Genomic DNA, 15,558 nt, shown 5'->3' with positions numbered 1-15,558 from the left:
CAGCCTTTTCCAGAACCTTTTTCCCTTTTCTTAGTGCCCTTCCAACTCCCATGGCAGAAGCTCAGAATCCCTTGGCTCTGCTTCTGTGGCCAGTTGGCAGACCCCTGATGGGTTTTCATATTACCTTTGAAATTCAGGCATTCTCCCTAGCCCTTTATTATTTCCTGTTTCTTATCAAACACTATAGTGGATTATTTCCTAAAGATACTTGACCATGGAGGAAAAATTAAGACGAGAGGGATTTGGGGTCAAAGAAAAAATTTTTTTAATGTATAGGACAGACATAAACTGAATAGAAGCTGGGAGTCAAAGAAAGTAAATAATCAAGTGTTTGACCTGTTTTGAAGGCCCTGTGGAAATTTCAGGGCATGAACCTACATTGGAAAAAGTTGGCCTGATAGTTTGACTTCATCCATTCGTGAACACATATTTAATTTTGAGTATCTACCACGTTCAGGTTGTGATGAAGCAGACACACTGTGCCTTCTAGAACTCCAGGCTCTAGTGATGTTGGGGGAAGGGGATGTTCAGGGTTTATTGCTGGTAAATCCCATCTAGGAAAAAGGATAATTGGGGAAACAAATGAAACTGCATTCTCATCATTATATTCTTGGTGGCCAAAAGGTTCGTCATGATAATTATGTTAGAAGGACAGGCTCTGCCACTAGATCTTACATAGTATCTTGCAGAGCGGTGTCCGGTAAGCATTACTTCTGATATATTTTTTCAGACTTCATTAGTTATTGTCAACTCTATTACATATTGGCTAAAAACTTTTCTTTAAAAATATATTTCATATATTCAACTAATGGAAGAAGGTGCTGGTTCTTTTAAGATACTGTGTGGAATTTCATCTTTAGGCACATTAAGAAGAGGGGGTTCACACAGAGAAAAAAGAGTTGTTTTAGGTTTTTATCTAGATGTAAAATGTTTTTGTTTTCCATAGGCCTATGCTCTGGGTTTTAAAAATAAGTATTTCTTGAGTTTAATTATAATGTGTTCACATAGCTTCATTCTGCCTCTCTTTTTCTGTTTGGGCTTCTGTAAGAAATATACCATAAATTGGGTGGCTTAAACAGGAGAAACTTATAGTTCTTGAGGCTGGAAGTCCAATTCAAAGTACCAACACATTTGGTGACTGATGAAGAACCATCTTCTTATCCAGTGGAAAGGATGAGAGAGTTCTCTGAGGTCTCTTAGGCAGGCACTAATCCTGTTCATAAGGGATCCACCCCCACAATTTCATCTAACCCTAATTACCTCCCAAAGGCCCCACCTCCTACTATCATCACATTGAGGGTTAAGATGTCAGTGTATGAATTTGGGGAAGACACAACCACTTAGTCCGTAACACTACCCTTTGAGGTAGAAAGTAAGGAAGTATAACTGTTATGCTAATAAGATTCTCTGGTTTTTCTGATTTAGAAATATGAGCGTTAAGAAGTCTTGTCAGTTTGAATGTAAGAGTTTGTAATAGTATACCAGTAATATGGATTGTATATGTAATGCCCTAGAGTAATGTCTGCTGTGTTTTAAACTTAATAAGACAGTATTTTCTTTGTTTATGTCAAGGTGGTGAACTTTTTGCATGGGGACAGAACTTACATGGCCAGCTTGGACTTGGAAAAGTACTTGACTCAACCCCTACCCCACAGATTGTGGAGCACCTCTCTGGAGTCCCCTTGGCTCAAATTTCTGCAGGGAAAGCCCACAGCATGGCTTTATCCATGTCTGGAAACATTTATTCATGGGGAAGAAATAATTTTGGACAACTAGGCCTGGGCCACACCGACAGTATGGAAACATATTTTGAAATTCATGTTATCAACAGATTTTTTGTTAGATAATTAATGAATTTAATGGAGGCATTCCTTCTAAAAATGGTTCAAGTCCTCACTTTTATTTTTACTGTTCTTCCTGGTTATCTCTCTGTGTTCAGGACAGAATCGGTTTAAAAGTCATGCATAGTGAGGAAGTCCTTGCTATAATTGAGACACATGTCAGGACCGCGTGGAAAGGGGGAAAGTGTTTCAGTCTGGGGATTGGAACACCTGATCGCGGTTGCCATGTCACAGTTAACGAACTGTAAGGCCTTACCCCGTCACTTGGAGTTTTTCTCTAGGCCTTATTTTTATTTTCTGTAAAGTGATGAGTTTGGATGAAATGACCTTCAAGGTACATGTGCACTTAAGTGCCTATTAATATAATTATATTATGACCAAAGGATATTAACATTTTATCTTAGAAACGCACATATCCCAATCATATTCTATAAGCTATTAGTTATATCTGTATACATACACACATGGGTGTGTACACAATGAAACATGTACAGTAATTCCCATTGAACTACCTCCACATAGTAGATGACAGAACAACTTAACGATGTCTAACACCTTGTTAGAGTTTTCAGGTGTAGCAGATTGCATTGATTTATCAACTCTGGTAATGTACACTTACCCTCCTGAGTTATGGTCAAACATTGCATCTGTACTTGATGTGGTCCCATGCTAATTAATTACTCAGGAAAACCGTAAGTCATTGTTAGAAAAATATTCAAAGGAGGCAAAGGAATAAAGGGCAGTTAAACTGTTTTTGCTGAATCTCTTAAGTGTTTTGACAAAATAATCATGAAAGAAAGAAGGCATAGGGTGAGGCAAGGACACCACAGTAGAGAATTTAAAACAAAAAAATTCATCAAAAAGGATAATTTTCGATAGGAATTGAAAATATCAGGTATCTTGCAATTATGGTTAATCAGGCTAGGTTAAAAAGAGGAGAATGGGCTCTGGGAATTAGCTTGATAACTTCCATAGGTGAGTGCCCCCAGATGTGGTCCTTTACCATTGCCCAGTCCCACCTTTAAGCCTAAAGACACCTATGTAGAGCCTATCTTGTCACAGTGTGTTGGAAACTATTGCTGTTATGCTGAGAGTAAGTATGCCAAGTATTTTACCAGTAGCACAGAACTCTAGTGTGAAATTCAGCGTGTCCTTTTGGTCACTTCAACTATTCTTTCCTTTGTACAGATGAAGATTTTCCTTCCCTTATTGAAGCACTGGACAGTCAGAAAGTTGAATTCCTTGCTTGTGGTGGCTCCCACACTGCCGTGCTCACAGAGGTGCGTGTCCTCATGTTTTGCTGATTGTACTTTTAGAAGAACACTTTGTAGTGGGGAAAGCACTAGAACGTCTAGGTGTGGGCAGTTAGTGTTCCCCAGGGAGGAAAGGTCATCATTTCCCACAAACCAGACTATCTTCCTGGTAACTGAGGGTTTTGCTTGACAGTATTTTTTAATTTTCACCAATGCCTTTGTATCACTGAATACAACTTATGTGTCATGTTTCTTCAGAATCTCATACAAAGTTCTGTTTCCTTAGGATGGGCTCCTGTTTACATTTGGTGCTGGAAAATATGGGCAGCTCGGTCACAATTCAACAGAGAATGAGTTAAAACCCTGTTTGGTGACTGAGCTTGTTGGGAATAGAGTGACCCAGATAGCATGTGGAAGGTAAGTTGTAGTGTTGATGAACGTTGATAAAATGCATATGATAAATCTAGATAGGAAGTTTAATAAAAGTTCCATTGGTTGAGGTAAAAGTATTAAATGTTTTCACATGGGTGAAATGCCTAATTTACATTATTATTGATAGATAATCACAGTTTTTATTTTAGTATACATAGTTTTCTCTTCTTTTAGTTAAATCTTTTTAATTGTATTTTTTCCATTGCCATTTAGTCCCCTTAGACTCTCCCATCCCCAGCAAGCACCACACAGCTGTCCATGTCCATGAGTTCTTTCTCCTAAGATGCCCCTTCAGTGAAATACCTTTGTATCTGTTCAAATGCATTTTGCCTTTAAGAAAAATGTCATTTATTTAGAAAAAATAAACTAACAAACACAAACAGACTTACAGATAGAGAACAGATATCCAGCTCTTAGAGGGGAATGGGGCTCGGGAGCTAGTTAAAAAAGGTGAAGGGATTAAGCAAAAACCCTCATAGATACAGACAACAGCTGGGTGATTATCAGAGGGAAAGGGGGTTGGGGGAAATGTGGGAGAGAACAAAGGTGAGATAAATGGTGATGGAAGGAGATTTGACTTGGAGTGGTGAACACACAATATAATATATAGATGATGTGTTACGGAATACACCCTTGAAACCTATATGATTTTAACCAATGTTACTTTAATGAATTGAATTAAAAAATAAAGCATGAATCTCAAACTATCATCCATTAAATGCTATCGCTTTCTCACAACCCCTCAGGGGCCATTATACTTCATTACCATAATTCTTTCTGAGTGATTACCTTAAAGTCAAAGACAAAGTCATTGTTGGTTTGAGTGAAATATCGAGAAGTTTGTCTTTCACAGCTTTTTAAAAACAAAAGTAGAACAACTTACTCAAACTTACGTAATTATTTTTTTTCTTGAACATCATTCAGTCCACTTCTCACCAGTGAGGTGTTGGTTCTTAGAAATCAGAAATATTTTCACCCAGATACACCTATTCTTTTGAGCAGTTTTTTTGTCACTAACCAAAACCAAATTTAGACTGTACTGAATTTTAGGTTCATTTGTTTACTCACCCTTTGATATTAAACTGGTATATGTACTTTCAGTCTACAGAAATAGACTCATGATCACAGAGTGAAAATTACATAAATGAGTGTTATGAAGGTAGACCACAAATTATCGGGATGGCATAATTCTCTGCATTCACTGAGGTCTGCATTATCCAAAGAAACTATTATCCAAATCACCACATTGGATTTTTCATAACACACCTTCTTTTGTTCCAAGAGAAGTTGTCACATTAGAGGTGTCTTAATGCAAACCGGGGCAGTACCCCTACTAACACAGGAGAATTCACTGGAAAGAGAACTCACTGAAAGCTGTCATACTCGTGGTCACATTTATTACAGGAGGAAGGCATATAACCAAATTAATATAACCAAAGGAAGAGATGCATATGCATAGACAGAGCCTAGGAGGGGTCCAAATAAGGAACTTCAGGCATCTGCTCCCCTTGACAGTGTTAACCTTTTCCCAGCCTGATGTATGATAATGTGTAGAGTATTGCCAACCAGGAAAGCTCACCAGAATCCAAAGTTATTATTGCAGTTTCATTGCTTAGTTGTGATTGATGGAGTCATGTCTAGGTGGAGTTCGAAGTCCAGCCTCTCCCCCCGCTTGTTAGGTTTGCCTAACTGCAACCAGAAGGGCCCTCCATGAGCCATCTGGGTAAACTATTGAGTGTGGTCTCGGGGGCCTGCCAGGAATAATAAAGATACACCTGTCACTTGGCTAATTCTAAGGATTTAGAGGTTACCTCACTGGCACTGTGGACAAAGGCTAAACCTCTTTTTGAGTAAGGCCAGATTCTATACAGTGGGAGAGACCATTGAACAGAGTTGTAAGAAAATCAGTGTAATAAAATCTTTGGGAAATAGAGTAAACACTCAGAGGATCACCTAATTCCATTTTCTAGGGTGGAGAGAGGAGGGACTCAGGTGGCTTCCAAGAGGTGGGGACTCTCAAGCCAAGGCTTAAAAAGGGAGGAAAAGGCAAGGGGGGGATGCTTGTTCCTGGTGAAGGGAATACCATTAGCCAAGGTGCAGCATCATGGTGTTGAGTGGACTTAGGGATTCCAAAGTCATCTCAACCACACATTGATGGTTTCTTAGTTTCCAGTTGGCAATTTTCATGCATTGGCAGTTGGTTAACTAGTTTCATTCATTGGGCAACCTAATTTTGTCAGTTTACTGTATTTCATTGTGGATAATTGAGAACTGACTCTGTGTGTATGTGTGTTTTTTCTTTTTAATAGGTGGCACACACTTGCCTATGTTTCTGATTTGGGGAAGGTCTTTTCATTTGGTTCTGGAAAAGAAGGACAGCTGGGAAACTGTGGAACACATAATCAGCTGATACCACTTCCCATGAAATTGCCATCAAATGAAGAAATCAGATTTGGTAAATGCTATAGGAGCACAGGATTTAGCATAAATATCTTTGACAAGAAACTGTAATGTGGCAAGAAAAGAAATGTATGACTATGAGGGAGTTTCTCTACGTATTGGTTTTATTTTTTACTTGGAATTTAAAATATCCAGTCTTGTCCTGGCTGGTGTAGCTCAGTGGATTGAGTGTGGACCTGCAAACCAAACAACCACGGTTCAATTCCCAGTCAGGGCACATGCCTGGGTTTTAGGCCAGTTCCCAGTGGGATATGCATGGAAGGCAACCATACATTGATAATCTCTCTCTCTCCTTCCCTTCCCCTCTAAAGATGAATAAATAAAATCTTAAAAAAATAAAAAAATATCCAGTCTAATTTATCAAGCTAAAATAACTTAGTTTCCTCTTACACCTTCAATGAAGATTAATTTGGACCTAAAATGATACAACATAAAAATATAGACTATGTGGATTCAGAAGCATATGCAGCCTCTGATTTCCAGTTTGCAGGGGGGCCTATTAATTTCATGGTGATTTGTTTTCTTACCTCGTTAAATTGACTCAGTCATGTAAAATCCTCAGAATGAGAGCAGTTGACATGTGAGGTAACTGTGCTGAACAAACTTACACATGTGTTGTCTGTCTCACCTATCTTTGAACAGTTCAAGGAGATGTGTACTCTCAGTCCCATTTTACTGGAGGGTGCAGAGACTTAGAGAGCAAAGGGTTATTAGCCCATAAGTGATTTGGCTGGATCTGAACTGTGTCCTGTGCAACCTCAGAGCCTGAGCTGTGAAACCCTCTACTCTAGAAGTGCCTCAGGCCTGTATTGGCATGGCTCAGCTTGCTGGCTGCATTCCCAGTCAGGGCACGTGCCTGGGTTGTGGGCCTTGTCCCTCCTGTGCAGAGGCAGCCAGTCAGTGTTTCTCTTACACATTGACGTTTCTCTCCCTTGCCTTCTCCCTCCCTTCTTTCTAAACATAAATAAATAAAATCTTTAAAAAATTAAGTTGTTCTTTGAAACACTTCAGAACGGTTATTACTGTTTCTGAAAGTTTAATGGTAATCCAGAATACCAGAATTCTCTCAGTTCTCCTGGGAAAATGAACAGTAGGGTTATTTCCTTGAGCAGTGCATATATTTGATTTCTTATAACCATTTAACTTACATAGACTTTTAAAATAACTTATTTACTTGCCTCACAGCCAATAGTCATTGATCAAATCTTGAGTTGTAGAACATAGGTTTTAGTAATAGAAGTCAAATTACACCAAGGAACAGTTAACTAATCAAATATTTTGTATTATGTACACTAAACTGATGTCACATATCAACCTTGTGAATTACCTGTTTATCAATTAGACTTTACCCTGAAGTAGGTGTGTGTGTGCATGTGCGTATATATGTATATGTGTGTATATATATATATATATATGTGATGTGTATATGATACATGTATATATATATATGCTTTATGGGTAGGAAATATGCTGAGTCTTTGCCTATCAGAAAGCTAAAAGGACTAAATTTAAAAATAATCTTAAATTAAATTGAGTGTGCATGTTTGTTTGTGTCAGATGACATTCTAAACTCTTTCTGTATGTCCCTTTCAGAAAGCCGTAACTCAGAAAAGGAGTTAATATTAATTGCTGGAGGGAGTCAAAGCATTTTGCTCTGGATGAAAAAAGAGGTAAAAAGAGATCTCAAGAAATTCTCTAATTTGGTATTTTAAGTAAAAACAGTTCCAGAATCCAAATTTGGTGAATTCCAAAATCATCAGGTGTAACTAGGCTGACTTTGAGGAAATAGGCAAGACATTACCGATCCTTTATTGTCTAAACTACACAAATACCCACATGAGTCAGATTTGAACCTGGTAAATGTTTAATAATGAGAGAGAATTCCTTAGACTCTTCTTGTTGCTTTGGGAGGTTCCCTGCCAAATGAATGGCATTTGGTCAGTGTTGCTGTTCTAATGTAGCTCTGTCAGCCAGTACTGAAAAAGACCTGAGGTTCACAGGCTTGTGAATAACATCCTCGTCCTACTTTGTGAAGGCAGATTGAGTTCTTCCCACTTTCACACACAGCCCTTTTAGGACCTTTCCTTCCCCTCAGAGCTGTGTGATGTTCATTTTAATCCAGTCATGTATAAAGTGCTGAGTGTTGGGGCACTCAGAGAAATTTACTTTGGATCTAAATTTGATTCCAAATTGGCAACCAGGCAAATGATGGATTACTTATTGGTAGAATTTCACTTTATAGTTTCCCAGAGCTATGCTATCCTTATTTAAAAATCAGAATTACCATCTATTCTTAGAATTTGCCTTAAAGTTGAATTCCTGTTTCTGTTGTTTCTAAGTTATTATATTTTACTTTCCTTGTTTGTTTACAGAATCCCTATGTTAATCTGAGGAGGAAAATTCCCACACTGAATGAAGGGACTGTAAAGAGGTGGATTGCTGATGTGGGGACTAAGCAATGGCAAAATACAAAAAGGTACACTTCATGTGTCTGTCTGCTTATGCAGTTCCCTAAAATTGTATCTCCCCCCACCCATTTGTGCAGCACAATATACAGATGTAAGATTTTGTGGTCTACTAAGTGGCCCATTAGCCGGAGATCTCCAGAGAAACAGAACCAATAAAGAATGTGTGTGTGTGGAGAGATTGTTTGTTTGTTTGATTGATTTTTAAAGGAATTGGCTCAGGGGATTAAGAGCCATAAGGCAGACTAACAGGGGAGGCCCAGGGAGGAGCTGATATTGAAGCTTGAGTCCCAAGGCAGTCTGGAGGCAGAGTTTCCTCTTTTCCAAGACCTTAACTTTTTTCTCATAAGGCCTTCAACTGATTGGATGAAGCCCGCCCACAGAAAAGAGCATAATTTGCCTTACTCAAAGTCTGCTAATTTAAATGTAATCTAACTTAATAGCTTTATAACAACATTTAGGTTTTTTTATTGTTGACATTATTACAGATGTCCCCCATTTTTCCTCCCTTTACCTACCTCCACCCAGCTCCCACCCCCTAGTTTGGTGTTTGAACAAATATCTGGGCAGTGTTGCCTAGCCAAGTTGACACATAAGATTAATCATCACAACAAGCATGTAATATACATGAGAGCAGCTTTCTTTACTCAGAACCTCTCCGGGCCTTTGATATGTTTCTGTGTATTTTGACTATCTGAGAAGGAAGCACAGTTTACAGTTTTTCTGTCTTACTTGACTATAGAACCACTTATTTGTGGACCTCATAGTCACAGCTGAACAACTCCTACACCTATAAAGGTTATATTTAATTTTTACAAAAATGTCCTTTTTAGAGATATTTTAGGTATGGCTTTCTAATTCTGGAAAGTAGTTGTACAAAAAGTTTCATTATAATTTGCTCAGCATAAACAATCCAGAACTATTTGTGCAATTACTAATAAGATCTGACTGAGCGTACTCTTCCTTCCCCAGTTTAATTTCTGGTAATTTTTTGGTTTCTGCTTCAGTAGAACAGAAATAAATAGGGCTGGGAAAAGTTGGGTGAGATGAGAGTTTTTTATTTGTCGAAGAAAATACCCTAGGTCAAACCTTTTCCTCTTTCTCTGTGGCATCTCTGAATACGTATCTTTATTTTCCATGTTCACCACTAAAAATTTGAGATTTAATAAATGGAATGAACATTTAGATACTCAAGGCAATAACAAACAATTTGGAGAGGGAAAATGACAATTATAAGATGTTTATTTATTGTGTGATTTATCAGGTGATAAGGAGGCATAATCACAATTTGTTTTAACCATTGTCTTATTCCTTAACATAGGGAAATCAGAGAGATATTCTCATCTCCTGCTTGTCTGACTGGAAGTTTTGTGAGGGAAAGGTAATTTATATATAATATATGTAATGAATTTACAAAATCTTGTTAAAAACAGCTGTGACTATAGTTAATAATAATGTATTGTATATTTGAAAGTTCCTAAGAGAGTAGATCTTAAAAGCTATAAGGAAAAAGTATAACTATTTGGTGATAGATGTTAACTAGACTTCTTGTTGTGATAATTTTGAAATAATATAACTATATAGACTCACTATGTCATACACTTGAAACTAACACATGTCAATTATATCTCTTTTAAAAGTACTGTGAAAGATTGTAAAGAGATGGTTTGAGGATAAAATAACTACCTATGTTTTATCACTTTAAAAATTACTGTTATATGATCAGTATAGAAAATGTCAAAAACACAGTATTACACATACAAAAAAATGAAAATCACCCATAATTCACCACCTAAGAGTAATAGCTACTAGCATCTGTGTGTATACTTTTTCTATGTAAAGGTATTCTTTTATAGAAATGGGATTATGTGGTGCTTTATACATTGTTTTACACTTAATATATTTGTCCATTTTTTTATTATGTTCAATTTCCATATACATTTCTTATAATACCATTTTAAAAATATTTTACTTATTTATTTTAGAGAGAGGGGAAGGGAGCCAGAGAGAGAGAGAAACATAATTTTGGTTGCCTCTTACACATGCCCCAACCAGACTGGCCTGCAACCCAGGCATGTGCCTTTACTGGGAATCAAACCCATGACCCTTTGCTTTGCAGGCCAGCACTCAACCAACTGAGCCACATGGGTCAGAGTTCTGAAAACATCATTTTAATGACTGCATGGTATTTCATGGAAAGGACATACCTTTCTTTAAAATTTCCTTCTTGAAAGATACGAAGATTTCTTTGAGTTTTTAAATAATATGAAAGAAAACTTTATAATTCTCTTCCTAAATATTTGTATAATTTTATTTGCAAGACTTTTTTTAGACACTAAATAAATTACTTTACAAAGAATGTGTATTTTTAGGCAGTGATTGTACTCAGTTCATTATGTCATTCATGGCTTAAAATATACATCATTAGTAGTTTTTATTGAAATACAAATAATTTACTATTCAGAGATTTCTGGTTTTTTAGTCTCCACTTTCACTTTATGTAACTGGGAGAAATAGCTTTTTTTTGTCCTCCCAGGAATAGGAAAGCCCTCTTCCTATTTTCTGTGGCTTTTTTTTTACTAGAAAATAATCTTGATCACCCATTTAAGATAATATCTGAATTAAAGTTGGATAGGATATATTGTTAATGCAGCCTTGATAGTTTTGGCATTTTAGAAGTAATCATGTTGTCAACTATATATACTTATATATTTTAAAATTTTATTTATTTATTTTTAGAGTAGGAGAAAGAGAGGGAGAGAAGCATCAATGTGTGGTTGCCTGTCAGGTGTCAGGTGGCCCCCACTGGGGACCTAGCCAGCAACCCAGGCATGTGCCCCTGGGTATCAAACAGGCAACTCTCTGGTTCACCGCCCGTGCTCAGTCCACTGAGTCACACCAGCCAGGGCTGTCGTCAACTATATTTTTAATTGTATTTATATTTGGCCAAATTATTAGAGATATTGTAAAGTTGAGGGAAAAAAGTAACTTCATTGAAATAAAAGCAAACTTTAGAAAAAGACTTTATCTAGATATATAATCTAATAAAATATGTAATTTTGAATTGTTTTTCATTTACTTATTCATCTATTTTTAAAATTTATCTTCCACAGAACAGCTACAGAAATGATGTCTGTTCATTTGGACTTAAATAAAGCAAGAAATGCCTTTAAAGAGTTAACCCAGAAGGACTGTATTACCAACATGGTGGTATTCTTCACATTGTTTGGAAAAGAAAATCACTAAAACAATTTTTACAAAAACTAAGAATTTCAGAAGAAATATTTTGTTTTGAGAGACTGAGGCCCTTCAGTATATCCATATTAAACTCAGCATTCAAATGTTTGCTCATGTAGGACTAAATAGTTGGTATAGTAGTCATATAGGTTAAAAATAGTCTAAATAGTACACATATGCACATATTCTTATCGAGGGAATTGTTTCAACTTGGGCTTTAGGAAGATGATTAAATGATTTGTTGAGATTGGTACACTAGAATAAGAGCATTTTATATATGGTTATTTTCAACATAATTATAGAAATGAGCACACTTTTTCTGATTTGAACATCCTCTTTACCAAAGACTGCCTGGATTCTTCCTGTTTTGTTCATTGCACCTTTTCTGTAGGCTTTAGAATATTCCTGTTCCTTTTGAAATTGTAGCTTCTTTGTTAACAGTACTATCATTACTGTCTTGAGGTTTCCTACTTGCAGATATTACAAACATACTTCCTTTATTAATTTAGCCTTTCTTGATTCAGCCTTTATTAATTTACTTCCCTGTTGTGCTGGTTGATCTAGGGGTGGTGCTTGGTATGGTCTTTTCTCAGTCTGTTTCTTTCTGGGTTCCTTTTTCTTCCTCTCTTCACTTCTTCCTTCCCCTTCCCCATTTACTTAACCACTCTCCTTACCTTCTTTCTGTCCCCTCCCCTTCTGTCCCTACTTTCATCTTGTATTCTGTTTCTATAGCTCTCATGCTCTTTCCCTCTGAATCTTGCTCTCATCTCCCTCCCTCCCTCTCAGCTCCCTTACCTCCTTTGTTGCTCTGTCTGTGATAATTAGCATTCTGTATCTTAGCTACAATTCTCCCTCACACCCACTCCTGTATCTCAGGGGAAGATGGAAGGTTCAGTTCTGTTCACTTTGTTTGACAGAATTGTGGCGCAATTAGGGATCTGAGGTACAATGGATCCCTAATTATGTATCTTTATCAGGACTCTACAGCACTTAATGTAAAGTGTCACCAAAAATAGAAGGCCACTTCTGCATCTGTGAAGGGGAGAAGTTGGATTAGTTCATCACTAAGACTGATTATGCCTTGGTCATTCCAGAACAATATAAAGTGTAACTGACATAATCAAAGAGCAATCTTCCATTATTTCAAACAGGATAATTGGATCAGAAGATCTGTAATGGTTCTGTTTTGAAATTTCTGTGATAGGGATTCACAGACTTGGTGTTCATTCATCTATTTAGCAAACATTTGAATGTTTGCTGTGTGAAGGGCATTGTGATGAGTACTCCTGATGAACAGTGAGAGAGATATGCTCCCTGTCCTTAGAACGTCATGGCTTAGTTCAGCACACAGACGCATTCATAAAGTTACTAGTGGGAAGACTGGCTGTGTTTTACATGCTGCTGTCTTCCCTCATGCCTAGCTTAGGATGTAGTGAGTATATAATAGATATTTTGGATGAGTTCAGTCATTACTAGGGCAGTTGATAGTCAGCTCTACTTAGAGTGCTCAATACAAGGTTCCCAGGGGTTGTAGGAGTTTACCAGGTGCCTACATGGGGAAGGGCATTTCTGGCAAGTGAGGAAAGCTGTAGACTAAGGTATAGTGTGTGAAACAGTATTATTGGCTTGAGAGCATTGCAATAGTTCTAAGTGGGTTGGAAGGTTTGGGGATGTGGCTCATTGTGAGCAAAAAGGCAGGAAGGATGTGTACTATAGAAACATTAAATAGAGGTGTCAGGTATATGTAACTCCAAAGACTGAACCACAGAGTAGGAGCCTGGTATGTTTTGATGGAGTAAAAGTGATTATAAATGTGAACATTTATAGATACCGTTTAGCTACTGTTTCATAATTTAATGACTAAGAACTAGGGCTTTGGAGTCGGATCCAGGAGAGATTCCCACTTAGTGATCTGACCTTGAGCAAGTTAATTTCTCTGAAATACAGATTTCTCATCTATTAAAGAAGGTTAAATTGTGTATTTAATCATACGTAAATCATTTAGCATCTGACAGATACTCCATAAATAACTAGCTTATCTTCTTAGTGGGTTTTTAAACAAATTGTTTATATTATCTGAGCACATGTGATGAATAAAAATTCAGAATTGCATTTGAACTTTTCCTGAACACTTGAATTCTGAATTGGGGAAACTAAGATTGGAAGGGCTCAAACTAGAGTTGGTGAAAAGAGTTGGTGATGAGATCCTATGGGAAGATGATAGGAAACCATGTTGGTTTTTATTGCATTTGTTACATTTGTTTGTTTTTAGGTCTTATTTTTGTTTTACTTTTGGGAGTTTTAACACATTCTTCCTCTCTGTAAAAAAAAAAAAATGAGGTGATTGTGGAACCAGAGGGTGGTATTTATTATTGGAAGGGCTGTTTAGTACTGAACCCACTGTTCCTCCAGTGTAACTCTTGTACATGTAATTTCTTCTTTATCTCCTTCATGCACCCCCAGTAATTGAAAGGGGACAATACTTGTCACATATCTACACCTCAGGTATTGGGAGACTAGGTAAGATGGGATGTAAATATGGGTTTTAGACTAAATGAGTAATCCAGTTTCACAGTTCAATGGAACTTCAGATTCTACACTTTATTTTATTTACAGTAAATTGCACCCAGTTCCCACTGTGTTTTGAGTGTCTTCTCTCTGATCCTTTTTGACTACAGATAACCACATGTCTCAGGGATAATCTGCTCAAATATCTTCCGTTTCCTTCACACCAAGAAGCTTTAGGAGTTTTCTTCCTTCTCCCAGAATGTCCCATGATGCATGATTGTAACAACTGGGAGAACCTGGTTATTCCGTTTGCACAAGCCGTTTGTAAAATGAGTGATAAATCTTCAGGGGCTCTGGGTAAGATTGATGATGTACATGTGAAAATATTTACCATTCTCTCAATGGAAAAATGTACCTAGTAAAGTTACAGCAAAACTTAGGTAGATATTGGAAACACATTCTTGTTTTTTTTTACCTTGTATTCTTAGTGTATTCTAATGATGCTTTAATAATTACTCTGCTCATCCAAAATATATTTTGATTGTTTTAGTACTTTTTTAGAGTTCTTATAATGATCTGTGTGTGGCCTGGTCATGAGGTCCTTTTTCTTCAACTTTTCATTATGAAAAGTTTCATACGCAAGGTTGGGGGAATAGTACAGCGAATACCCATATACCTCCTACCTGAGAGTCAGCAACAATTAACATGTTACCATATGTGCTTCCTCTGTCCTTAAGTACAAGTTACATTTTTGCTGAACTATTTGAAAGTCAGTTGGGAAGATCATGANTAATTACTCTGCTCATCCAAAATATATTTTGATTGTTTTAGTACTTTTTTAGAGTTCTTATAATGATCTGTGTGTGGCCTGGTCATGAGGTCCTTTTTCTTCAACTTTTCATTATGAAAAGTTTCATACGCAAGGTTGGGGGAATAGTACAGCGAATACCCGTATACCTCCTACCTGAGAGTCAGCAACAATTAACGTGTTACCATATGTGCTTCCTCTGTCCTTAAGTACAAGTTACATTTTTGCTGAACTATTTGAAAGTCAGTTGGAAAGATCATGACATTCCACCTATAATATTTAATCATGCATCATATAACAATATGGAAATCATCGTTATCATACCTAGTAAAAATTAGCCATAATTCCATAATATCCAATCTCCAGGCCATATTTAAATTTATGCAAAAAGCATTTCAGAGACTTTTAAGATTCTAGGTCAGTTGTTCTGTAGGATGTCTCACCGATGGATTTGTCTGATTGTTTCCTCCTTTGTGTTTCCAGTACATTGAAAATTTCTAGGGGCTTGATTCAATTTAATGAGTTGGGGTTTTTTTGACATAAATAGCATATTC

General features: G+C 37.0%; 1 protein-coding gene across 1 annotated transcript in view; it reads left to right on the top strand.

Annotated features, from left to right (window-relative positions):
- HERC5 (HECT and RLD domain containing E3 ubiquitin protein ligase 5) overlaps positions 1 to 15,558 on the top strand; it is a 50,322-nt gene that overhangs the window by 3,927 nt on the left and 30,837 nt on the right. Inside the window, exons 4-12 of the mRNA XM_037046125.1 lie at positions 1,573 to 1,794; positions 3,030 to 3,121; positions 3,381 to 3,511; positions 5,836 to 5,981; positions 7,580 to 7,656; positions 8,359 to 8,462; positions 9,773 to 9,832; positions 11,565 to 11,658; positions 14,367 to 14,553. Of these exons, the coding sequence (XP_036902020.1) occupies positions 1,573 to 1,794; positions 3,030 to 3,121; positions 3,381 to 3,511; positions 5,836 to 5,981; positions 7,580 to 7,656; positions 8,359 to 8,462; positions 9,773 to 9,832; positions 11,565 to 11,658; positions 14,367 to 14,553 (1,113 nt within the window). The remainder of the gene's footprint in view (positions 1 to 1,572; positions 1,795 to 3,029; positions 3,122 to 3,380; positions 3,512 to 5,835; positions 5,982 to 7,579; positions 7,657 to 8,358; positions 8,463 to 9,772; positions 9,833 to 11,564; positions 11,659 to 14,366; positions 14,554 to 15,558) is intronic.

The sequence above is a fragment of the Sturnira hondurensis genome, unplaced genomic scaffold (genome assembly GCF_014824575.4).
Source record: "Sturnira hondurensis isolate 20B ecotype Veracruz unplaced genomic scaffold, ASM1482457v3 Scaffold0004998, whole genome shotgun sequence".
In the NCBI taxonomy this organism is placed as follows: domain Eukaryota; kingdom Metazoa; phylum Chordata; class Mammalia; order Chiroptera; family Phyllostomidae; genus Sturnira; species Sturnira hondurensis.
This window is presented reverse-complemented; position numbering and strand designations above follow the sequence as displayed.